Consider the following 26,665-nt stretch of genomic DNA (forward strand, 5'->3'; position numbering starts at 1 on the left):
GAGCTTAATGGTTCTGACAAGCCCTCAGTATATATATGAGAGAGAGAGCTTACTTTCCTTACTAGTAAGTCTTTTATGTAAACCAGTGGGTGTTTTTGGATTTGTTGACCTTTTTGCTGTAGACGATATATACAGTGGGTGTTTTTGGATTTGTCGACTTTTTTGCTGTAGACGGTAGAGAGGTACATCCTCCTCACATCACTACCTGCATGTTTTCAGGCCAAATTATTCTGCTAGTACAAAGGAAATACTGATCCACTTTGCCACCACTGTGTACCGCGTTGGCCTGAACATTCCACCTAATGAAAGTGACCCACGTCTGTCTATGATGACCTGGAACACTTGTGCGTTTACCATCCAGTCCATCGGTAAGGATGATTGACAGATCTCCCTCCAATCAAATGCAGCCAACCCACACAATGAAATAGTCAATGCGTCATGTTAATAATGAAAGTTGTTTTGTTGCAGAGAGTTTACTACAGGATGAAGACAAACCTTTGTTTGGTTCTCTGCAGAATCGTCAGGTAAGGGTGAGCAAGAGGACGGGCTTACATGAGTAAACATTAGACGGCAGCTTCTCAATAGTTCCTGTCTTTTAAGAGCATTATCTAAGAGCATCAATGTTTAAGAAGCTTTTCTACCTTGGCTTATACTACGCTGACTTACATTATGACCTCTTTATTAGGCATGCAGCCAGTCAGCCTCAGTAACTGGCTTTTAAATAGTTATAATACATCAAAATTCCGCCCCACCCCCTTTTTTTCTCCTTTTTTTGCATTTAAATAACACTTTTTGGGAAGACACAAATATAATAAACTTCTAAACTATGAAATCCTTCTGTGATCCCCCACGGGAAGCAGTCGGGAAGCTGATGGATGGAATCCCGACCGTCTGCTTCCCGATTGTCTAATCCCAGCAAGGGGTTAAATGACAGGCGTCGATGTCCCGCCTGTCATTTTACCTACGCCTGGAGCCCGACACCCGGCTTACCGATCGAAGGTAAGCCAGGCACCGGGCGCAGACAGCCGCTTGTGGGCGGGGGTTAGGCACCCCCGGGGGGGGAGGTTAAGGTTTGGCACCCCCCTTGGGGGACTTATGTTTAGGCGGCGGGCAAGGGGGGGGTAGGTTTAGGCACTTAGAGGGGGGATTAGGGTTAGGCACTTGGGGGGGAGGTTAGAGTTAGGCACCTCTAAGGGAGGGTTAGGGGACCCACATTGTCATACGGTTGCAGCAAGTCACTGTCACCTCTGGCAGTCGGGAAAGGAGAGCTCTGTTAGTGCTGGCAGTGACAATAGGGCAGGAGAATCAAACTGTCTTTGGACGTTACTAGTGAATATGACTCCAGAGAAAATGCAGCTGATCTGTAGAGGAGTTACACTTACCACACACAGAGACACCTCCCTCTCTGGCTGCTTCATTCTGTCAAAGCTAACAGTGTTCTTCATTCCCGGCCATTAAAGCTGCAAGACTCACTGCTGCAGTCCAGTAACATTGAGGGTCCTGTGGGGACTGACACCGAACATGGTTGAGTAAAAACACTATTGACGTTGAATTAAACTCGTGATCTTACTTTCTGATTAGAATTTATTCTGCAGTGACACAAACAAAACCAATTGTTTGTCAGTTCTCGCCACAGGATAAATATAATTTCGGATATCTTCAGTTGATAGCTTCTGGGTTTATATTGTTAATTAATATTAATGGCGTTTTATGTAGGGTTTATTGTTTCCAATTGTATTATTCTGTAACCTTTGCATCTTTTAGCACGCCAATCTCAAAGCCTTGGTGAAATTTGCTGAAGCACAAAGAGTCACATGTCCTCAAACCACAATACAAGGTCATCTGGCGCAGTTACTGGCAGGTATATGATTGTATGGTTACGCTGCTTGTTTCACCGATGTTTATGGGTCATTCTTGTCATTGTGTGAAATTAATATAGACTGAAAGAAAGATGAAATGAGTATATTAGTACTGGAGATGAAATAAAAAATGTAATAAGTGGAAATATGATATAGTAGAAAGTAAGGAATGGGGATTAGAATGAGTGCATCAACAGGCTTGTTCAAAAACCAAATTGAAAAATAAGAGAATAGAAAGTCGGGTGACAAGAATGCAATCTCTAGCTGTATAACTCATCCCAACATACAACTGTATTGGTGTCTTATGAAATATCAGATACAAATGTATTTATGATTATGTATATGAAAACGTAGCAATTATTTTTCCTATTCTCTCCCAATATGTAAGAGGCATATTTCTACACAGTCAGACTCCTGCACAATCTGCCACCTCCCTAACTTTACATTTGTTAGCTCAATCTTGCATTTAAACACACATGGGATAGATCAACTAAGCATCGATCTATCAAAACTTTGACTGATGGTTTTACAACGGCAATAGGAATTAATTCTAAAAAAAAATCAGGTTTAGAAGTAATTACTATTGCTGTTTTAAAACTATCAGTCTGGAAAACCAACATGGTTTTTTTCGGGATGTAGTTGAAATACCAACGGCCGGGAATCCCGGCACCTAAATCCCGACTCGGGACTAAACATGGGCGTCGAAATCCCGACGACTGTCTAGATACAGACACCGGAATCTCGACAGACTGCTTCCCGAATGAAATGAGCTGGCCCGTCTTAGCTCTTAGCCACGTAGGGGGGGGTTAGGTTTAGGTACCCCCAGGGGGACTTAGGGTTAGGTACCACCGTGGTGGAGGTTAGGGTTAGGCACCCCCTCGTGGAGGGTTAGGTTTAGGGTGCGGAGAGGGGGGGTTAGAGTTAGGCACCCATGGGGGGAGGGTTAGGCACCCATTGGGGAGGTTAGGGTTATGCACCACCAAGGGAGGGTTGAAGTTAGGGGGGAAGAGAGGGGTAGGGTCAGTGTACTTACATGCACCTGTTGGGATCTCTTATGATCTGGCTTCCGGCGTCTGTATTTCACCCTATTCTATTCAGCCGCCGGGATATCATACCAAACCCGTTTTTTCTACATCAGGGTCCATAGGGTATCCACAGGATACCTTGGGTATAGGTGATAACGTCAGGCATCGGGCACCATAGAGTTAAGTTTTCAGCCTCCCAGGATGCACTAGGGTCCCCCTCCTATACCCCGCCCCCGAGCCAAGGCATCTCAGTTTCGTTGGTGCCCGGCTCGGAGTCTGAGCACCTGTTTAGAGGGGGCTAAGGATAGCCCCTGAAGTTTTCTTCAAGGCAGCTGTGGCTGCCCATCTGGAAGTACAGCATGGACAGTCACTACTGACGTCCATACTGTCTTCCCTACACCCCCGCCGGTACCAGAACGCCGGTACTGACCTGGGGATGCTGGTAAGCATCTGGGGTCACAGCTAGCGGTGACCCCAGATGTTTTGTACCATGGCCGAATTCAAGGGAGCAGCAGGTAAGCAGCGGGGTCCCGCGGTGGGTCCCAGCTGAAACATGGTCCAGAGTCCCCAGGCAGGGGGCTCCCTGGGGACTGGCTGCAGAGTGGAGCCAGGTAATCAACCTGCGCTTCCACTACCCCCCTGGGACTGCGGACCGCAGCTGAGCGGTAGCGCTGCGGCGTCCCAGGGGTTAATTGCATGCCAGGGGAGCATGCCTTCCCTGTACACAGCCGGCACCTCCCCCGCTGCACACAGCCCTCTCTGCACCTGCCGATTGGCCCTGTGGCAGCGCTCCTCCCCCAGGCCGGCCTCCTCTCAGCTCCTCGGTGGCCATCTTTGCAGAGGCATGGTGAACGCTGCTGGAAGCTGTTGATTGGTGGCATCGTGGTCTGGGTCCCCCGGCATACCTCTCCTCCGTTGGAACAGGTCTGTGTATGCAGCGCTGTGTCCTACCAGGCTCTGTGTCTGCGTAGTTGAGGATCAGCGCTGATAGTGCAGGGATTAATTTCTTTGCATTGTATGTGACTGCTGCTAGCGTCGTCTGCCTGTACTTTCACTTTCTACTGTCAGCCATTTCACTGTCCCTGCTCTTCTTCTGCTAAAGCCCTTGCGGTGCGGTGATTGCAGGGTGGTTCTCCCACTATACTAAGAGCATCAGTGAGAGGGGTCACATACTTACCATCATGTCTGAGAGTGATTTTCCTCTCCAGCTTCTGTGTATTACGAGCAAGGTACCAATAGCGGAGGGGGAGGGTAACGCGGAGGGGCTATGTTGACAGTGTTTTTTATTGGCGCGACCAATTACTGTCACGGCTCCGGTACAGGAACCGCCCTGGGCTTGTTTTGCCAAAGCGCTTACAACCCTAGTGGGCCAGGTAGCTCCGCAACCTGCGTTCTCACAGATGGGTTTGTCCCAGCAGTCAGTGGTGTCGTCACCCATGCAGGGTTTCCCGAGACAATTGATGGGTACCCCACAGTCTCCCTATTTCCACTCCTCAGGTCTCTCAGGAGCCTGCGTGGGTTAATTCACTGACAAGTTCTGTACAGCATTTGTCGGACGTGTTACAAGGGGAGTCTGTGTTGCGGCTTCACAAGCGGCCGGTGGCGTCTCTGTCCGCTCCTTATGAGGATGACGACGTGACGTCCGATGATGGGGAGATTCTGGATCTTTCTGACCAAGAACCTCTCCGTACTAAAGAGTCGGACGCTAAGTCTAAGGTTTATATACCTGGCCTTATTCGTGCAGTCCGCACAGCTTTAGTTATTGAGGATGATGATCCTCCGGTGTCAAAGTCCAAATATGCCTTTTTCAAGGATATTAAGGGTAACACCACAGTGTTTCCTCTTTTGGGTCAGTTAGTAGACCATTTAGAGGAGGCGTGGAAACATCCTGGTAAACGGTATCAGCCTCAAAGACGTTTAGCGGTGGCTTATCCGTTTGCGGACAATTATTTTTCTAAGTGGGAATCCCCTCCTCAGGTGGATTCTCATGTGACACGCCTAGTCCGAAGTGCCACATTGCCCATGCCCTCCATGTCCTCCTTGAAGGATGCTACGGACCGTAAGGTGGATATCTGCCTAAAGTCCATTTATTCCCTTGCTGGGGGGGGGGGCATCCAGACCGGCTATGGCCGTATGTTGGGTAGCCAGAACTATGGAGCGCTGGGCTAATAGTTTGGAGGCGTCTTTGGATTCCGACTGTTCGGCTGATTAGGCCGAGTTGGTAGGCAACCTCCGGGATTCGGCCACTTACATCAATGAAGCGGCCTTGGATATTAGTACCCTTACATCTCGGATTTCTTCGGCAGCTGTTGCTGCTCGTCGCACCTTATGGCTGCGATCGTGGAAGGCGGACGCTAATTCCAAAAAGGGATTGGAAGCTTTGCCCTTTAATGGAGAAGTCCTCTTTGGTCCGGATCTGGACAAAATTGTGGCCACGTTGGCGGCAGCCAAGTCTGCGTGTCTCCCGTCTGCTGCGGTCCCTTCCAGTTTGGGTACGTCGTCCTTTCGGCCTTATAGGGCCCAGGGTAGGCCTAAAGCACAGTCCTTTCCCTGATAGGCTGGCCCCAAGAAATCGGCCAAGCCCAGGAAACAGGCCTGGAGTACCAGACGTCCGGCCCCTAAGTCTGATGACAAGCCTGCGGCCTGACGGTCCGGGCCTCCCTTTGGGGGATCCCAAAGTGGGAGGCCGCCTGCTGCAGTTCGCCCAGTATTGGTCGGCAACTGCGACAGACACTTGGGTTCACGAGGTGGTTTCTCACGGGTATGCTCTCTCCTTTCGGCACAGGCCCCCATCCCGATTCTTCACCACGGGTTTTCCCTTAGACCAGAACAAAGCCATGGAACTGCAGAAGGTTTTGCACACTATGGACCTCATTCAGAGCCACTCGTAAGCGGCAGTACGCTCGTTCCGAGCGATGTTCGCCATCTGCGCATGCGTACGGTTTGTAATACGCATGCGCGAACCAGTCAGTGCGGCCGAAAATCGTTTGTTCGCTATATAGCGAATGCCTGCTATTTTGAGTGAAAGGAGGAGGCGTATGTGGGTGGTAACAGGGGAAGGTGCTTGAAAACGGGGAGTAGAGATCAACGCAGGCGTGCTTAAAGGTCAAAACGGGCGTTTTATGGGTGTGCATAATTAAGAAAGCAGCGTCATTCACCACGTCACTTGGTTGTTTTATAGTCAGAACTGCTCGCAATATAGTGGTAGGAAAAACTAGCCACAAGAATAGCGAGCAGTTCATACGCTGATCGATGTACTCGATTAATCTAATAAATAGCGGACATGACGTATGATGCGAGCGGCCAGGGGGCGTATTTTTCAAATAAACGTCCGCATGTTTTGTTTGCTCGTTCAGACATAGAGGCGGCAACAGACCGCAAAGAGCGAACGTTCATTTGAATAGCCACCCCCTTTTTCTGAACGAGCGAGCGCTAATAGCGTCCGGCTCTGAATCAGGCCCTATGCTCCAGGCTGGAGTTATAGTGCCTGTTCCATTCTCCCAGAGGGGCCAGGGTTTCTATTCCAATCTATTTTTGGTGCAGAAACCCAATGGGTCGTACCGTCCGATTCTCAACCTCAAGGCCCTCAACAAGTCCTTGCGGGTGCCGCGGTTTCGGATGGAGACCCTACGGTCCATCATTCTGGCGCTGGAACCTGGGGATTACATGGTGTCGTTGGACATACAGGACGCTTACCTGCATGTCCCTATTCTTTTGCGTCACCAACAGTTCCTCAAGTTTGCAATCCGCAACGATCACTTTCAGTACCGGGCGTTACCTTTTGGCCTGGCGACAGCACCATGTGTGTTCACCAAGGTTATGGCGGTCATGGCGGCGTTCCTGCGGCTGCAGGAGAGTCCACATGTTGCCGTACCTAGACGATGTTTTGTTGGTAGCAGGGTCTCCAGAGCTCCTTCTACGCCACTTGGATCTGACGATTGCAGTACTGCAACGGCATGGCTGGTTGATAAACTGGCAAAAGTCCACCCTGATCCCTTCTCAGAGGATTCTGCACCTCGGAGCCTTATTGGACTCCAGTCAGCAGCGGATCTTTGTGACGGGAGAAAAGAGCTCTCTTGCAGTTGAGGGTGCGCAGTTGTCTGCAGAGTCGCCGTGTGTCTCTACACTCGGCAATGAGGTTACTGGGCTCCATGGTGTCAGTATTCGACATGGTGGAATATGCCCAGTTTCATTCCAGACCTCTGCAGCAATTGATCCTGTCCAAATGGAATGGACTGCCTCAGAGTCTAAAGTCCCAGACGATGGTGCTCACTCCGGATGTTCGCCTGTCCCTTGCCTGGTGGTTGCAGACAACCCATCTCAACAAGGGTCGTCCGTTTTGGGTGGCGAACTGGTTCCTATTGACAACAGAGGCCAGCCTTCGGGGCTGGGAAGCGGTCACGGGTCCACACTTGTTCCAGGGCAGATGGACTCAGGCGGAAAAGGAGCTTCCGATAAACATCTTGGAACTCCGCGCCGTTTTCAGTGCTCTCCAGCAGGCACAGCGGGTTCTCCAAGGTCACCCCGTGCAGGTCCAGTTGGACAACACCACCACTGTGGCCTACATAAATCGGCAAGGAGGAACCAGAAGTCGGGCGGCACTCGTAGAGGTGTCCCGCATCCTGGTCTGGGCGGAGCGCAATCTCCCGGCCATACCAGCAGTATTCATCCCGGGAGTTCTCAACTGGGAGGCGGACTTTCTCAGTCGCCAGGACGTTCATCCGGGGGAATGGTCTCTGCACCAGGACGTCTTTCAACTTCTGGTGGACAGGTGGGGTCTTCCAGAGATCGACCTCATGGCTTCACGGCACAACAACAAGTTGCCGGTGTACGGGTCTCGCACAAGAGACGAAAAGGCGTCTCTGGTGGATGCTCTGTCCGTCCAGTGGACGTTGGTTTGCTTATCTCTTTCCTCCGTTTTCCCTTCTTCCACGGGTAATCCGGAAATTCAAACAGGAAGGAGGGACGCTCCTGTTGATAGCTCCCACGTGGCCCAGGCGGCACTGGTTCTCAGACCTTCAGTGTCTGTCCGTGGACAGTCCTCTGCGGTTTCTGCTACGACCGGACCTACTGTCAGTGTCCTTGTCTTCACCCGGACCTGACTCGGCTGTCTTTGACGGCGTGGCTGTTGAGACGGCCATGTTAAGGTCCAGGGGGTTTTCCAGCTCTGTAGTACGAACTATGCTAAGAGCTCGGAAGCCTTTTTCTACAAGAATATACCATCGTGTGTGGCATACATTCTTCCAGTGGTGTCGGCCGAGAGGTTATGCACCTCGGGAGTTCCGACTGTCTAGAGTGTTAGCTTTCCTACAGGCGGGACTAGACCATGGGCTTCGCCTTGCTTCTCTGAAGGTACAGGTGTCTGCCCTGTCCGTCTGGTTCCATCGTAGGATTGCTACAATCCCTGATGTGCACACCTTTATGCAAGGTGTTTTTCGAATTCAGCCGCCATTTGTTCCACCGGTGGCACCTTGGGATTCATCTGTGGTCCTGAGGGCTCTCCAGGGACCGTCGTTTGAACCACTGGGCTCAGTGGACCTTAAATGACTGACAGCCTTAACAATTTTCCTTCTGGCCATCGCTTCGGCCAGAGTGTTTCTGACTTAGGGGCTCTATCCTGTAGACCCCCTTTCCTGATTTTTCATGGGAACAGGGCAGTGCTGCGCACTCCTCCTAAATTTCTTCCCAAAGTTCTTTCACGTTTCCATATCAACGAGGAAATCGTTGTGCCGGCTTTTAACTCACCCGACCTTTCAGTGGGTGAGGCCACTTTGGACGTTGTGCGGGCATTAAGGATTTATGTTGACCGCACTTCCTCGTTTAGGAAGTCGGACGCCTTGTTTGTCCTCTATGGCTTCCGTAAAAAGGGTTGGCCTGCTTCAAAGCAAACTTTGGCAGGTTGGATTAGTATGCCAATTTCTGAAGCTTATCTTCATGAAGGCCTTCCGGTTCCATCCTCTGTGAGGGCTCATTCCACTAGGTCTGTGGGTCCTTCGTGGGCAGCTCGACGTGGTGCCTCTGCAGTCCAGATCTGCAAGGCTGCCACGTGGTCCTCTGTCCATACCTTTGTGAGGTATTACGCGTTTGACACCTTTGCCTCTCAGGATGCTTCCTTCGGGCGGCGGATTCTCCTTTCAGCACAGGAGCGTCCCCACCCTTGAAGGATACTGCTTTGGGACATCCCCAAGGTATCCTGTGGATACCCTATGGACCCTGATGTAGAAAATATGAGATATGGTAAGAACTTACCTTTGTTATCTCTATTTCTACGAAGTCCATAGGGTTCCACAGGACTCCCGCCCTGTCGCACCTGTGCTGCAGATGGGCTTTATCTGGTCACCGGTTTTTCCGTCTCCCTCTGGTGAGAATGCGCTTCTTGTGTGTGTCCAGATCTTTTTTCTCTCTCTTCCTTCTCCTCCTCCGGTCTATGGCTTGGTACGTAACTGAGATGCCTTGGCTCGGGGGCGGGGTATAGGAGGGGGACCCTAGTGCATCCTGGGAGGCTGAAAACTTAACTCTATGGTGCCCGATGCCTGACGTCATCACCTATACCCAAGGTATCCTATGGAACCCTATGGACTTCGTAGAAATAGAGATAACAAAGGTAAGTTCTTACCATATCTCATATTTTTTCCCTCTGGCCCACATGTGTGAACACACCTTCACAGCCCTGTTTGTTCATCTTGCGCCTACAGTGTGGCAGATTAAGGTTTAGGCACCCCCCATATATCCTGCCAGCCCCCTCGCAGCAGGCTCCAACTGAGATCTGCTCAGCTTTTAAGGTTTTCGGATAACTAGTGGCTCCGCTTATGCTATTAAACTGTGGAAGTAGGTTTTGTAAAGAAGTTTATTGAAGAATTGCATTTCTGCTTATTCAGGGCAGCCAACCATGTAAAAATATGTCAGTATGGTTGCCAACCATATATATATTTGTTAGTAAAACATTTTAAAAGGTAAGCGGTTAAAATTAAATTTTTACCCAATACCCACTCACTCCCCAACTAGCAAAGCCAAAAGGTGTTCCATGCCTGGGAATCCCCCTCCCCCAGTTTAGGAGAACGCCTTCACTTTCTCTCTATACGTTGCTTCTTGTCCACCTGTATTGTCTGACATGGGAGAATGAGATGTCAGACAGCTCCAGGCCAGTTCTGCACATGTGTGTGGACACAGGCATATTACACAGATTTATGTCCTTGTATTCACAGTGTTCCTGCCAAACATGAAGCTTGAGGGAACTCCATCTTTCCTGTCAGTGGATATGTTCCATCTCCTGGTAAAACCTATTTATTATTTATTAATCACATATTAATCACATTTATGACTGAACCCACATTTAATAATACAGACACTATTTACTATGTGTTCCATTACATTTGTCATGTTGGATGCATGCATCTCAGATGACCACATAACATCAGTGCTTTAAAATGTATTTGGGGCTGTATTCTAGTCTACAATTACACAAGGCATTGACCCTGTGGGGTACGCATCACACCTGCAGTTTTACAATGAGTGAAAATCTACCCCATTAGTAAAACATTTATACAATGGTTTGTTGTAAATTTAAAAAATTCCATTGAGAATGAATGTGTTCTGGCTATCTGAAACCCTGTAATTTCTTTTATCAACCAGATTGTTTTAGGTTTTTTTTTTTTTACTTCGGTCCTTTTTCCTAGGTGGGATCTGTTTTGGCGTTCCCTTCGTTATACTCTGAAGAAGGTGTGAACCTGCACCCTTCATCCCTAATATCTGCATACAACCACCTCTACCTCTTCCGTCTGATTACTATGGCTCACATACTGCAAATCATCTTCACATCGGCCACAGGTAATAAGGACTAGCCTAGCAGAGAATGGGTGACTGATCATGTTAAGGCTAATATTGTTATATATACTGTATGTATGTGTGTATATATATATATATATATATATATATATATATACACACACACCATGGTGTACAGATCAGTGATGTGCTGTAACCAATGGAAAACAAGCGGGTAGTAGCCTTTATTTGTATGACTGCACAAAACTGCTAATTGTGATTGGCTGTTATGGTCTAAAGAACAACATTGCATATTGCACATTTAGTTTTGAGGTCCCTTTAGCAAATTATAGTAATCAGATGTTTATTTTCAGGAGTATATAGAATATTCTCAGTATTGTAATGAGATAATGTAGCCCCCCCACTGAAAATAAAAATAATTTGGTGCTAATGTACAGTTGGATGTAAATTTCATATGAGTGTAAGTCCGCAGCCTATGTGCCAAGTGCAGAAATTTTGTATGTATGGCCGTATACTGACTTTAAAAGGTGATTTTGCAAGCATCCAATCAGACACAAGTAGGTAATTGTACTGGTTTACATCAACGACTATGCCTCTGGTATTGAATCTAGGGCATACGGAATACCATGGGGTGCAGAGGACACTCTTCCAGGAGCAGGCAGAATTTGCAAACTAATCTTTCCTCTACATCCTTTGGTGCAAAGCACATCAGTTTCTTTTTTTATTTTCCTCATGCACTGGGTGCCATCATTTGTACTGTACTGTAAGTTGTATTTTTATTCACTTTTATTCATGGTTTCTGCACCTGCCTCTTTGTTTGAGATCCTAAAGAGAGATAAGCCAGTCATTGAGCCTGTGGGAGGACTTAAGGGCACCTCACTCAGGTCGCTAATGGGAACTCCTGTGCAGCCCTGTCTCTCTCACTGAGATCGAGATGGGTTTTGCTGCAGTCCTTTCCTTGGCTGTTAAATTTGTCCATCCTGTGGCATGGATCAAAAGCGGCAGAACCCACCTGTTTGAAGATGTTGGTGAGCTCCATCGTGGGACTCTCTCAGGATATGTCAGACCGTCAATGTTCAGTAAATGTGCATTTGTTTTTTCCCCTCTAGGAGCCCATCCTCCTGTATTTCTGCCCGCACAGAACCCCCTGTCTCACTTAGTGGATTATTCCCATGTGGTGAGTCAGGCTCCCCCTGGATTCATTCCATTTAGCAGACTTATGGATCATTGCTTGACCGATTCTGCGAGCATTGTTTCCAGACTGACCTCAGAAATTTCAGAACTCTGGCCAGGTTTGGTTCCCAGTTGACACTGAGGTGGAGTAGGGGAAGTTTGACGGGGACTCAGATTTTGAGAACCCAGGTACCTGGGTGGAGTATTTTTCCAAGCGTCAAGGTGCTGAAGGATTAGTGTTGGCGATCCACTAAGAGTGGGCTTTCAAGGATCCAATGGAATCTGACGTTCTTAATGGTCTTTTTTTCTGCAGTTTCTCACCTTACAGATTTTCTGGGAGAGGCTTGGCAGAATCAGTATTACCAAGTGCCAAAGAGGTTTACCTATCCATTCTCAGATGAAGATTTGGGTATTAGATGCTTTGATGGTTCTGTTTTATTTGGATCAGATCTGGATTCCATCATTGCAGATGCTACAGGAGATAAGAATCCTTTCAGTGAAGACCCCTTAACGCAACAAACAGTTCTTTCTCCTTCATCCACTAGGGGACACTGGAGTTCAAGACAGTGGGGTATAGACGGTGGTAGAGTAGAGCCTGGCACCTTAAATAATTTAGAAGTGTGACTGGCTCCTCCCCCTCTATGCCCCATCAGCCCCAGTTTTTAGAATGTGCCCGAGAGAACAGGTCGCACATCAGGCTGTCTCCAGCCTTTTTCATATTTTTTAATTTTTATAACACTGAGGACAGGCAGGCTGCTTGCTGTGGCAGTCTGCCTGCTACGTGGGAGCCGCCGGGAAGGGCACCACACGGCTACTGCAGCCTGTGTCCGGTGACCCTGAGGAGGGGGCACACACAAAGGAGTCATCGGACCCCGAGAAGACCCGCCACTGCTGACACCGGCATGTGTCCGGGTTCCTCTCCGCCCCCTCAGCCCAGCATCCCGGCCGCAGCAGCTGTAAGTATGCACTGCTCCTGATTAGCAGGAGCAGTGGAAGTATAGCTGGGCTCAGTGACACTGTCACTGTTAGGAGGGCCCGACTTTCCCCTGCCCCCGCACCACCCTCTCCCCGACTTCGGATACCAGGTCAAGGGGGTCACCAGGTGCTGTAGTCACGAGGGCGCAAATTACAGCCCCGGTCGTCGCTGGGGCTGCTGGAGGCGCGTCATGCAATCTAGTGGCGCCTATTATAGTCGGGCTCCCTCCTCACTGCCGCGCTGTGTGCACCACGCGGCTGTCGGCGCTGCTGCATAGGAGAGCTCGTTAGCAGCGCCGATCGCGCTTGCCCTCCTCACACAAGGCGGGCTGCTGTGGCTAATAAGTCCCGCTGTCTTAATAAGCGCACGGACCCGGCGTCGAGACCCGCCCTAAACAAACACTTATGGCGCGTCCTGCAACAGCGGCGCCATTTGTAAGGGTTCTCCCCCTTATTGCTCCGCAGCAGCAATAGCCGGCAAGCACAGCGCTGAGTCATTTCACTGGAGCAGTGGACATAAACTGACGCTCTCCTCTCCTGCTTAGCAGGAGAGGTGTCCTTTTAAGAGTATGCAGCGCGGACCAGCGCCTGCAGGGGAGCGCGCTTCCCTCTTAAGGAGAGGGGACAGCTTACAATATAAACAACTCCCCCTTTTATTAAGAGGGTCCGTTGTGTAGCACAGCGCTGACTCACTCCTGCTCGGGGAAGAAAAGGGTCCCGCCGCCGGCTGAGTCCGGGTCTCCTGCCCCTCCCCCCACAAGGGGGAGATGTGTATTCAAGCTCCGTTAACTGTAGGTCAGGTCAGTGACAGACGGCTGACTGTGCTATCACTTACAAAAAGCGCTGGAGCTCTCACTGTAGGTACAGCGCCAGTCGCACTGAGGCAGCCTGTATATATTTAACAGGGCAGCACAGACTGTGTAATGGTTAGCATTGCCGCCTCACAGCACTGAGGTCATGGGTTTGTTTCCCACTATGACCCTGTGTGGAGTTTGTATATTCTCCCTGTGCTTGTGTGTGTTTTATAACAGCGTAGCTGTTAGTCTGCTGAGGCGGTGCTTTAATGTATAAGCTCCGGCGCTAGCTACTTCGGGGCACTTGTGTTTAAGCCGCTTTGGCGCCCTCCACAGCAGTATAGCTCATTGCCCTAACACCTGCTGCTCTGATGGATATGTCTAGCCTTTTGCTGCCCCTCAACCTTGCGCTTAGCAGGTTAACTATGACTCCGCTTTATGCGGTTCTGTTGAGGGGACAGCTTATGTTAGCCGGGACTCTTCCAGGCTAGCATGGACATTTTGCTCACACAGCGCGGTATAACTTGACCCTAGCGCAGTGTAAGAGTCATCTCTGTCACTTCTGCAGATCGCTCCCCGTGTCCCGGCGCCTACAATGTACGTGTTGTGTGTGTATGTAGATGTATATGTAATCCCATATAGGGATGTATGTATATATGTGTGTGTATGTGTGTGTATATATATATATATATATATATATATATATATATAGTGTATGTATGTGTATACCTTTTTTCTACTCTGCTAATCGGGTGGTCTATGGACAAGCCTTATTCCAGAGAGGTTAATTAGCACTGCGCAGTGCAAGGTTGACAAGCGTTCCAGTGCACGCTTTGGCAGCACATATACAAAAATATTGAAACGATATCTGTGGGTGAGGAGAACTCTCCATTGGGTTGGGTCTCAACCCAGCGTTGGCTGAGGGGGCAGGCCTTGGGTCTGGTCCTCCCGAATCATCCATTCTCAGGAACGACAATCCCATATTGGGCTTACCATCCCTGTGGCCCAGCATTAGAGGCCGGGACGGCCACTTTAGCTGTGTTAATAACAACAGCAGGCCTTTATCCCCTGTTTAGATGGGGGGATTGCGCTGTGGTTTTTCCCAAGGGACAGGTCTCCCTTTTAATATGTTGGGAAGGCTCTGTTAGAATGCAGCTCACTTTTTGGGGACAGTAATCCCTTAAGTTTGTGGATTGTTACTCTTCTGCACACATATATAGCTCAATTGATTAAGGCGAGCACTCCAGTAACAGAAGGGTCCCAGGTTCGATACCAGTCTGGGACAGCACGCTGATAAAATATCCTGCCCATTACACCGTAGCAGGCTGATGGCTACACGCAACACTTGAGCAGTCTCCCTGCGTTGAGGTAAGCCACATGTATTTATACTAAGCCCTGCTATAGAACATATACGTGTATTGCTCATGTTCTAATTTTAAATATTATCGCACCTACTAATCTTGTATGTAGGTATGCATATGTGGAGATATATATATTGCTTCTTATCCTTATAAGGCAGAGGTAGGATCTGTTATCAGTTTTATGTCTGGTACCTAGCTTATTTAAAAGAAGGATTCTGCAATTGAAGTCTGGACTCTCCTCATCCAGTAGTTGGTACAATAACTCTGCTTTACACCATCTCTCCCTAAGGATTTGTATGTGGGTGTGTGTACGTACCTATATTTCCACGGATGGGAAGCCGCCTGCGATTACCAAAGCTGTCAGCCTATCCATATATATGTGTGTGTATATATATATATATATATATATATATATATATATATATATTAAATGGTGGCTCTGTAGACTAGAGTCATGTTCTGCAGCTTACATAGTGATAGACATTGCTTCTATTATGAACCCTATACATGACTGGGGCCTTCTTGTATATAAAGATATGTACTTACATCCTCCTGGGGTTATAGTTCCTTCTTGTTAGTCCCTATCTATGGCGCCCCCCTTTAGGGTGATCTATGATTATTTTAACTTTGCACTTGGTAGCAAACTTATAAGACACTGAGAATGCAGGATATAGCAGGACATATATAAATATAGCATGCTGATCTCCCGATGCATGAGTCTGACAAGTTAACTTGCTATGTTGGCACTACTCTTCCTTTCAAAGAGATGGCCTTCTTATGCAACTATGTCTGTCTGTATGTACGGGTGTATATATACTGATATATTCCCATTCCTTGTATGCATATTTTGTAATAATTGGCAAAACCTGGTTTTTAACCCTATTGGTTATCACTACAGATATGTCCCTTCCTTTCTCGGGATAACTAATGCACTCTGTCTATGTACAGGTACCCTTCTCAGTATAGATTCCGGTACTCCATATTATTGTCTTGTCACATATCTCAATAACATGAGTCTCTAAAGGGCCCCTAGGTACATTCTATCTGTATATAGAGAATCCAGGTTCTATTCTGTAATCAGGGATTCATTTGTTAAATTACATGAAGGCCTAGGGCCCCCGCCGATATAGGCAGGGTCAGGCCTGGATTTTATTAGATTGATGGGCGTAATACACACTTCTCCATTATAAGTGTTAATGTACTGATACTTAAACTAGTAGACCGTTTTGTGGTATAGGTATAATGTCTATATGGATACACATCCCTAATATAACAAGCTCAGGTATAGAGTCCTGTTGAACGACCTTCCTGCCTCCACTAACATTTTGCTAGTTTATACAGTGTTTTCTACTGCAACATCTCCAGACTGAAGTCCGTGCTGTAGAGCATTGGGTCTTAGCCCACTGAAGCTATTCCCTATACCTGACGGGGCAGGTTGCTGTGAGATGAAAAAGGTCAGTGACATTCTACATAGCGTCCAGAGGGCTTTTGGCCGCTCACAGGTAAGCGGGCTTACCCCACTAATGCACAACCTGTCATTGCATAGCCGCTTTCTCCCTTATGCACCCTAGCTGCGGTCCTAGCAGCCATCTGCTCTTTTAATCAGTTGGCTCTACACTTTAGAGCTTCCCTGGTGCATAGTTTCAACATTGAGATTAGTGACACTCTTCTACTAGATCTGTTGGGATTATGGACTGAAGCGCTTTGAGGGTCTAGTGCACATCTTTACATTAAAGTGTGACAGTCAATATGTCCTACGCAGGGGGCCTGGTGGATTTCCTGTTCAGTCTCTGTGGATGTTTTCATCACATTGACGGGTACCTAACTGGTACCTTCAGGGTTGTCCTAGTGCTCTAGCCTTGTGGTATGGAATGCTTCCCTATATTGGTAGCTTCCTGCGTGGCTGTTGCATCCGTGCTCTATAACTACTAGGGTATCCTGGTTGTTCACCCTATGTTCAGGCCAGCGGTTGGTACTGCCTACGCACTTCCATCATGTTGGAAGTTGTCTGTTGTTTTGGAGTTTGTGGCTGTGATTTGCTTTTCGACTGCAGGTGTTCAGTCGCTGTTTTCTACTCTGTTTTCAGAATGGGTTGTTCTGCTGTCTGACCCTCTGACAGGTATTGTAATCTCAATCCTCTCGAAGCTGCCTCGGCCTCATTCCCAGTGTGATCTCCACTCGTTGGAGGCTTCTATGGTCTCTCCCTTCCGCTGGTTTACAACTTTGTAGTAGTTGGACTTCCAGAATGGATCATGGTGACTGTTCGGCCTTGTCTTTTACCTCTCTGCATACTCTGTTAGGAGTCTGTGGACAGGATCAGCTCTGTTTCTGTAGATTGGTATCGTTATACTTGTATCTTTATGACTATGTCCAACAGTGCTGGTATTCTGCTATCTGCGACTGTTGCAGCTTTCTGTTTCTGAATCTGGTACGGTTTTCTCGAGTTTTGTTCTCGGGTTACTGCCCTTCTCATATGGATTCGGGTTGGAGTTCTCTGCTCCCAACAGTCCGGCTTGGTCTGTTTTCAGCTGAGCTTACAGCGTTAGGATGCTTCTCACCTGAGGGTGTTTTCTCGCTAGCCGCTTATTCCATTCTATTTACGCTGTAAGTTGTGGTATTTCTGTGTCTGTTCCGCAGGGAGTTTTGATTGTCTCCTGGCTCACGACATTTGATCCTCAGCTCTTGCCTTTCCGTTGAACCTCTGGTTCTTGGCGGTCCCTGTTCGGTTGGCCAAAGGGTTGGCATGTTCTCAGCGCTTCCCACCCAGGAGGTTGGCTTTGGGACGTCCCCACTGTCTTGAACTCCAGTGTCCCCTAGTGGATGAAGGAGAAAACAGGATTTTGGTACTTACCGATAAATCCCTTTCTCCGATTCCACAGGGGACACTGGACGCCCGCCCAGCGCTGCATACCTGCCAGTTGTTTCGTTCCTTCTATGGTTGTGTGACTGCATGATTCCCTGCAGTGGTTTCCTCTGTTCTCCTTCAGTCGGTCTTGTTCCGTTCTGTGGTCTTCTCCTTCTCCTCGTTTTCCTGTTGTCCTCCGTCTCTTCTCGGGCTCAGTTCTTAAACTGGGGCTGATGGGGCATAGAGGGGGAGGAGCCAGTCACACTTCTAAATTATTTAAGGTGCCAGGCTCTACTCTACCACCATCTATACCCCACTGTCTTGAACTCCAGTGTCCCCTGTGGAATCGGAGAAAGGGATTTATCGGTAAGTACCAAAATCCTGTTTTTGGTCAGTTCCACTCTCAGGGAAAACATGGCTCAGGCTCACCCAATGCTTATTCTGGCAGTTCCCATATTGGTTTTCGCATGAGATAGGCAGTCTAGATAGGGTAGAAGTCCCAACCCTAGGCCTGCTGAAAAGCAGACAGCATGACAGAGTACCTCCCTATCTGGTACTGCTTGTGGTGGGAGCCTGTCTGCTGTGCTTCCACCACCAATGGGTGGCTACTTCCTCAGATCGATAGGTGGAAGGTAATATTTCAAGAGGTTATATCCCAGACTTCTTCAGGCCTCCACCCTGGCATTTTTTCAGAATGCTGCATGGAATGAGACGGGACATCTTGCCCTTTAAGGATCAGGAGTGATTGTTACAGTGCCTTCAGACAAGACAGGTTTGGGGCTTTATGCCAACCTGTTTTTGGTCCCAAAACTGAACTTTTAAACCTCAAGACTCTCAACTTAATCTGCAGGTCACCAAGTTCAAGTTAGTTATTTCGTACTACCATCAACTTCAAGAAGCGGAATGAGAAACTTCGCCTCCATTGATATAAAGGATGCCTACCTGCATTTGTTCTGCATACCATAATGACACAGGCTTATACCATGGGGGGAAATATACTGGAGTAGAGTAGTCCAGGCACTAACTAGTTAAGCTTTTTCTCCCAGCAGCCCTGGCACCTCCTCCCCTATACCCTGCCCCCAACCCCAGGCAGGCCAGATAAGTTTGGTGCCCTGCAGAAGCAGGCACTGTTTCTAGAGACTGCTTTTAAGCACAGAGTCACGCATAGCACAGCTCTTGCCGGGCTGCGACCAGGTGCGTCCGGCGTTCTCCCCATTGCAATCTATGGTGTGCATGTGCACGACATAGACGCGGACACACTAATGGCGACATCCATGCCGCGATGCGAGGCAACGATGACGGCAGCTACATCTGTATATGAGTGGACATTCGCTAGGCATCCTATAGGACGCCAGCACTGCCACTCCACCGACCCCCTGTGACAGCAGCCTCAGCACTGGCGAGCGCTGGGTGAGTGTCTTCGGCCAGTCCCCAGCACATACCAGGGACCCACAGCAGGACGCCAGGGGGAGCACAAGCGGTGCTCACAAGGTAAGAGTGGCTCCCTGCTTGCAGCGGCGGTGTGGACAGCAGTCAGCCAAGGCCGCCTGGTGCCTCCTCTAGACCACCAGGGCACAGGCAATGGGGCATGGGTGGGGGGGGGGGGAGTAACCTGTCAACAAATCTTCCAGGGTCAGTGGACAGCTTCTGAAAGCCAGCCACCGATCAACATTCTAGAACTTCGAGCGATCTTCAGAGCTCGCTGCCTAGCTCGGCCACTCCTCCAGCATCGTCTGGTCCAGGTGCAATCCGACAACGCGAATGCTGATGCCTACATAAACCATCAGAGAGACACTTGCTTTCGCAATGCCATGAAGGAGGTGAGTCAAGTTCTCATCTGGGCAAAACGTCATCTTCTGGCTCTGTCGGCAGTCTTTAATGCCGGAGTCCAAAATCATGAATTCCTTCATCCAGATGCCTTTCATCTACTAGTTCTTCGCTGGGGGTTGCCGAACATCGATTAGATGGCGTCTCGGCACAACCACAATCTGCTGAAGTACTGCTCTGTACCAGGGATCCAGGAGCCTTTGGGAGTTCAGTCTCGTACATCTTCCCTCTGATGTCCATTCTGCAGGTCCTCTGCAAGTTGAAGTTGGATGGTGGCACGGTACACCCGGATGTCCCCAATTGGCTATGGCAAGCTGGGTACGCAGATCTCCTCGGCCTCTCCATCGCTGGTCCGCTGCATCTTCTGTGACCGGATCTTCTGTCATGTGCTTCCATCCAGACATGGCCCGTCTCGCTTTGACGGGGTAGCTCTTGAGACTAAGGGGTTCTCCAGGTCGGTCATTCGTAGTATGCTAAATGCCCATAATCCTTCCTCTGCAAGAATTTATGATCGCGTTTAGCAGATTTACATCGCTTGGTGTTCGTCTAGGAATTTTAATCCCAGAGTATTTTGTCTCTCTTGGGTTCTCCCTTTTCTACAAGGGGGATTTGGTTTTGGGCCTCTGCCTCTCTTCTTTGAAACTGCACTTTCTGATGCCTGATCATGTACAGACTTTCCTTCAGGGTGATCTGCATGTACAGCCCCCGTTTGGTCCCGTCAGTCCTCATTTGGTGTATTTGTTCCAGCCGATTCCAATGCTCCCTCACTTGCTAAAAAATAAAGGCAAAAACCGAGAGTGTTCTTGTCATCCTATAGTATCCCCGCTATATCAAATCAGTCATGGTACACAGATGTCCTCAATATGGCAGTGGAACCACCTTAGTGACTACCTACCTGTCATTCAGACCATGATTAAGATCCAGAGACCTGTGTCTTCCGAAAATTACCACTGTGTTTGGAAGACTTACATCTCCTTATGTGTAATTAAAGTTTCCACTTGTCATTGTTGAGAGTAGCCCATCTGTTGTAATTCTTGTAGGACGGCTTGGACAGTGGTTTGAAGCTGGCTTCCTTGATGGTACAGGTTTCGGCTCATTCCATGTTTTTCCAAAGTGAGTTGGCCACCATCCTAAACATTCAGTGCTCTTTTTCAGGGTGTTCTACATATCATACTTGCTCTTCAGTAACGATCTTTTGAAATCTGGATTTGTTAGATCTTAATTTCCTGACCTGGAAGGTTTAGTTTTTGTTTGCCATTTCATCTGCTAGATGGGTTCGGAGTTGGTGGTCCTTTCTCGTAGGTCCCTGTTTCTGGATTTTCCGGATGGTTCTGCGTACCTAAAACCTTTTCAACAAAAGGTTGTTTTCTGTTATCTCCTCAGGATATTGTGACTCCTGGCCTGGACCAACACATAGTCTGGCTGTGGAAATTCTCTTGGTCTACTTGTCCAAGCTCTGTGAATATATGTGGCTAGTTCTTCTACATTTCATAATACGGACTGCCTCTTGGTGCTCCTTGATGCACACAAGCAAGGTTGGCCTGCGACCAAGCAGTAGGTTTCTAGTGCATCACAGCAACCATCTAGCAAGTGTATATTTTGAAAGGGCCCCCAAATCATGTTAGAATGCTCCAACAGCCAATCTACCAGATAGATGAGCGCCTCTTGGGTAATGCAAAACGTTGCCTCAGCAGTTATGCAGAGCGGACACTTGGTCATCGTTCACACTTTTAGACAGTTCTACAAATAATAATGTCTTTGTAGCCAGAGACACCAGTTTTGGGAGTAAAGTTTTCTGCACAGCAATAGCTACGTGTTACCTTCCTTAGGGGCATCTTTGGAACATCCCCAATGCATTCCAGTGTCCCTCTGTTTGAATGCCAGAATACAGAGGATTTTTTGTACTCCCCATGAAATATGTTTCATTTAATTTATCTGGGGCAAACAGCGCTAGCTCCCTTTCTGTGTTGCACTGTGTTTTATGTTTTCATTCTGTTGTGGGCTTATTAAAATCTGAGGGGCTTTGCACCATGGAATGTAGAAGGGAGGAGAAAGTCTAGTAACAAGTTTAGTTTGCAGATTGTGCCTGCTCCAGGAAGAGCGCCCTTTACATCCCATGGTATTCCAGTGTCCCCCAGACTGATGAAGACAAAAAAATGTATTGATGAGTACCCAAAGTCCTCTCTTGTACCTGAGTTGTAACAGCCACAAAAGATATGGTTCCTCACAGGCATATATACAGTGCTTGTTCCATTGGTCTGCCTTTGTCATATTTGTGTGAACATACTCTGCCTACCGTATTTGAACTACGTTAGGATGCTCCTTTCCTCCAACATTTTCGCCTCTCCAAACATAAATGAAGAATGCATGCGCATTTATGTAAGCTTCATCTTTGTAGCTATGCGCAGTGCAAATTTACAGACTTTACATTACACAATCTGACGTAAATTCAATTCCGCATCACGTCCCATGTCGCAAAGCGACTGACATTGACACATTAACATATGCTCCTTTCCAGCACTGACTATGATTGCTAAGGATTATGAACTGTATGCGTGTCAGTAAATAGCAAACCACGTTACCGCAGCTTCCTACTTACTGAATAGGCTGCTTCTTTGCCACTGCTATGGATGTCACAGTAGTGAGAGAAGGACCATGCTCCTCCCTTTCTTATGCAGGCACATGGATAATATCCAGCTCATTCAGAACTCTAATTTTTCATCTCTTCTTTTATAATGAGTTAGTACATTGATTTTTCTGCTTGTCCAATCTCTTGGCAGACACTGTGCCTTCTGCAGTGCACAACGACTGTGAAGAAGCGCGTAATGCAGCCATTCTGTGCCAGAACCTTTCACAGCTTACCAATGGGTGAGTATGCCAATACTGTGAGTTTGGGCTTGTGCTTTCTGAGTAGTAGGTATACTGAAGAAGGGCATCCCATGGTTTAAGGCATTGCTCTTTTCACAACACCCAAAATCATGTCTCAGTGGTAATAGAAGGTAACATCAGCTGGGATCAAAGATACCCTGTGGACCCCTTGCCTGATGATTCACAAACAGTCAGAGGTGCCAGGAATCGAAATTTAATTTAAGAATCCACCCAAAATGTCAAATACACCGTGATAGAAGTGAATTGATTTGATGCATTACAATGCCACAGCCGCTGACACTGTAACGTAGCATTTCGCATGCAGGCACACCTGCAGTCGCACACAGAGTATAGGAATGCTGCATATCATTTTAATCAGCAGAAGCTGCTTGTGTGTCCAATCTGCATAGGAAAAGTCAAATCCGCACTACACACACACAGAAAAGCAGGATCCATATTAAACATATATAAAAAGCCAGATTCATCTGAAACCTGATAATTAATATATATGCCCCTATAAGGGAACTCTAAATCAGACATATCTCTGGATACTTGAGCCCCCATCCTATTATAGCAGGGCAGCCCAGATGAGCTTTATGCAGGCACACTCCTCCTCTCCTACAGGCCGGACCGCCTCCTCCCTCTGTGACAGTCGGCGGCGTGCTATAATGACTCATGAGTCAGACTAGTACCTGGCTGGCATGCATAATGCCACGGGCCCCTTCACAGCGGCAATCCCTGATGCAATGCAAAGCCGCTAGTCCCGCCCCTGATTGGTGACATGTCTACTCTTCACATGAAACATACTGAATTTACGGTTGTGCTGAAATAATTCTGTTTTGTTTATTTCCGATTTAAGTTCCCTCTTTTCTATAGCATTAAATAAAGTTTTGATCTTTTTAGTATTGTCTAAATACAAGAATCAACTCTAGTGATTAACTTGTCATTCCTCTCCGCAAAGCTGTGATTGTGGGGACATGTATTATTTATAATGATCTTGAATAAAGATCACTGATGTTAGTACTGAAAGGATATAGAAAAATAACTTCTAACAACATTTTTGTAGCAATGCATAAGAATCTATTAAGCTAACTAAGGGTTGTCAGGTTTTCCCGCTCATATGATTCCCATTCCCTTTGTAATTGTGATGTCTGGGCACCCCATATCCCAACTTTATCCAAATTATTTCCACTTTTTTAGTTATATTGACAGTGGGGAAGAAAGCTATCCTTCCGCCTATCTGTCTATAACGAGAGGAGAGCAACCTTTCCGCATATACTGTAGAGGCTGGAGTGGAAACATTTTATTCCAAATGGGGCGCCTACAGAACATTTACACCCCACAATCCAGAGAGATATACTGAAAGTATATGACACTACCACTTCATATTTACATAGACAATTGGCTGGTAACCCCGACCCTGCCTCTTTATAGATATTTATCCAACCATGGGCTATGCCCACCATGGACCCACAATGCTGTGCCTTCCATTGCACCATATCCTATTACTAATAGACTCTCTGGATCACTGTTCATGTAGCTTACAGGTTGCACCAGCCGGACAGGATGTCACCGTCCATCCCCCCTGCCCTCCCCCTTTATAACCATTCTCATGTTTTATTTCCCTTTGTGTTATGCCCTGTGGAGCTCATTTTCGATAATATGTCTATTCTTTTATTTCATCTGTGTTACTGTGCTGCTTGGCTATGTTACTGACTCATATTGCTGCTTTCCGTGCATGACACAAGTCTACTGTTACTGTCTGTGCACTGTTTAGGCGCTGTCTATGTGCTATCCACTATGTATCAAACCATGTGTTTTTGTATGTGAATTTTAATTCCAATAAAAATGTAAAAAAAAAAAAAAATAAAGAGGAGGGTTTTGGAGACTACTCTCCTTATTTCCTGCCTATTTTGTTTACTAAATAGGGATGTGGTACCGTCACTAAATGCACTTTCAGACTGTGGCACCTAACTAAAGGTAACCTCGGCAGATCATAGACACACTGGAGCGAGGCCTCAATCTGAGTTGGACTGTATCAATTTGCTATTTGAGCTGAACCTAAATGTTTACTCTTTGGTGGTAGATATGCCCCAGCTCAGATAAGGTGCCCGAAACTTAAAATATCCCATCTTTACAGGATTATGTAACCTAGTACATACAGATGTGTCCTCACTCGTCTTTGCTGCCGTCACATCAGACAGCCCCTCTTGGCGCGCCTGGTACTGTGAGACAATGCAATGCAACTAGGACGCACCAGGAGACTGTGCTGATTAAATGTGACTCTTGTATATATGTGTGTGACTTAGGGCCTGATTTAGAGTAAGAAATATCAAGTAACTGTGCACCTGGACAAATCATGTCACATATATTTTTTGCATGTAGGGTAAATACTGGCTGCTGTTGCATGTAGCCCACAAATGCTGGACAACTTTATTTTTGCACTCCGATTTTGATGTCAGTTTGGACACGCCCCTCCCACATCTAACTGTCTCTGCACATGTTACATCTGCCCCACCTGCAGTGCAGCATGGCGTTACCAGGATGCACAGTTACTTGCTCTATCTTACTCTATTCCCAACTCCGAATAAGGCCCTTGGTCTCTCAATCAGCATGTAAAGTGCTAAAATGCAGTGGCTGCAGCTTTTTTCCATACCAAGTTCTATTTACAGTCCCAGTCGCACACAGATATACAAGTGTCACGTATCAAACTAATCAGCCCAGTCTCCTGGTGCGTCCAATACACATTTTCGACAAAACAAGACGCCCAAGACAGCAGAGTTGCACGGGACCTGACCGCTCACTCACGCCAGGCACCTCGCGCTGCATGACTTATTGAGGGTAGATGAGCTAGGACACATCTGTACGTGTGGAAATGGGTGCACTTATTGACTAGTTATTTTTTTTTTTTATTTTAATTTTATCTGTTTATGTATTTAATCTTTTACCTACAGCTGCCTAGCAGCAGATCTTCCGGGTTGGTATGTTTGGAACTGCGTGAAGAGAGGAATTGTCCCTTACCTGCGTTGTGCTGCCCTATTTTTCTACCACTTGCTGGGAGTGACTCCGCCTGACGAGCTGACGTCATTAGGTAAAATAACACGTGACACCACATGCTATTTTAGATGATCACTCCCATATCATTAGCCTAGCTTTCCACAATAGAAAACAGCTTTGCAGAACGGCGACAGCCGTTGAATTCTGCCGAGATCTGGTTTCTTCCTATACGTTTATCGGCAGACATTTTGCACCTTCCTGTTGCACTCCAGCAGAGAAGCACATTCCTGGATGTGCATTGGCCAATAAAAGGAGTTTCAAAAGCACAAAATTGTTTGCGCAAAATGTAAGCAGTCTTGATGTGCCCTCACTGTCATGATTAGTGTAAGGCTGGGTACACACTAGCCGATGTGTACCCAGCCCGACATTGCTAGCGGCGGGGAGCGAAGGCGGGGGCCATTCTGCATTTGACAGCATGGCCCTCGCTAACGACATCCTCCGTCTGACGGGGGATGTCGCTGACGACGTGCGGGAGTGCGTATCGTCTGTTACATAGCGGGTACACACTAGACGATCTGCCCAATATGTCGGTATGATCCGCCGTATTGGACGACATATCGTCTAGTCTAGTGTGTACCTAGCATAAGTCATTAATGAGGCTAAACCAAGCTGTGTCACACAAGAAACGTTTAATGTAATGGAGTAGGTGGTTCTGAAGTGCTAAGCGTTTGGTGATGTTTGCTTCAGTGCAAAGTGTGCCTATTTAGACTTTATTTTCCACGTTTCTGGCCTGCGAGAAGCATTTTCCTAAAGATGCGCAGGGAGGACCATCGTGGCCCGTCCTGGCACAAACACTGAGGTGTCTTGAACTGTGCATCTAGTGCGCTTCATACATATATTAGGTCATATATCCGCATGTTTGCAGTAGGGATTTTGTCTCCAGTGCATGGTCATCTTTTTTATTTTTCTGTACGGCGCACGTACTTACATGTACTGAAGGTGTTTGTTTTTATACCTCTCTCTTTCACAGTAACCCTGGATGATCAGCTTGAAGCTCTGTGCAGCTACCTCTGTTTACCTACCAATTTATTTCTCCTTTTTCAAGAGTACTGGGACACTGTGAAACCACTGATTCAGAGGTACAGTATTTGCTGCA

General features: G+C 47.5%; 1 protein-coding gene across 1 annotated transcript in view; it reads left to right on the plus strand.

Annotated features, from left to right (window-relative positions):
- UBR1 (ubiquitin protein ligase E3 component n-recognin 1) overlaps window positions 1-26,665 on the plus strand; it is a 136,789-nt gene that overhangs the window by 91,971 nt on the left and 18,153 nt on the right. The window contains exons 35-42 of the mRNA XM_088471259.1: window positions 220-368; window positions 469-524; window positions 1,765-1,861; window positions 10,090-10,157; window positions 10,561-10,711; window positions 22,425-22,512; window positions 25,467-25,603; window positions 26,540-26,648. Of these exons, the coding sequence (XP_088327385.1) occupies window positions 220-368; window positions 469-524; window positions 1,765-1,861; window positions 10,090-10,157; window positions 10,561-10,711; window positions 22,425-22,512; window positions 25,467-25,603; window positions 26,540-26,648 (855 nt within the window). The remainder of the gene's footprint in view (window positions 1-219; window positions 369-468; window positions 525-1,764; window positions 1,862-10,089; window positions 10,158-10,560; window positions 10,712-22,424; window positions 22,513-25,466; window positions 25,604-26,539; window positions 26,649-26,665) is intronic.

The sequence above is a fragment of the Taudactylus pleione genome, unplaced genomic scaffold (assembly GCF_031769625.1).
Source record: "Taudactylus pleione unplaced genomic scaffold, aTauple2 ptg000113l, whole genome shotgun sequence".
Taxonomy (NCBI): Eukaryota; Metazoa; Chordata; class Amphibia; order Anura; family Myobatrachidae; genus Taudactylus; species Taudactylus pleione.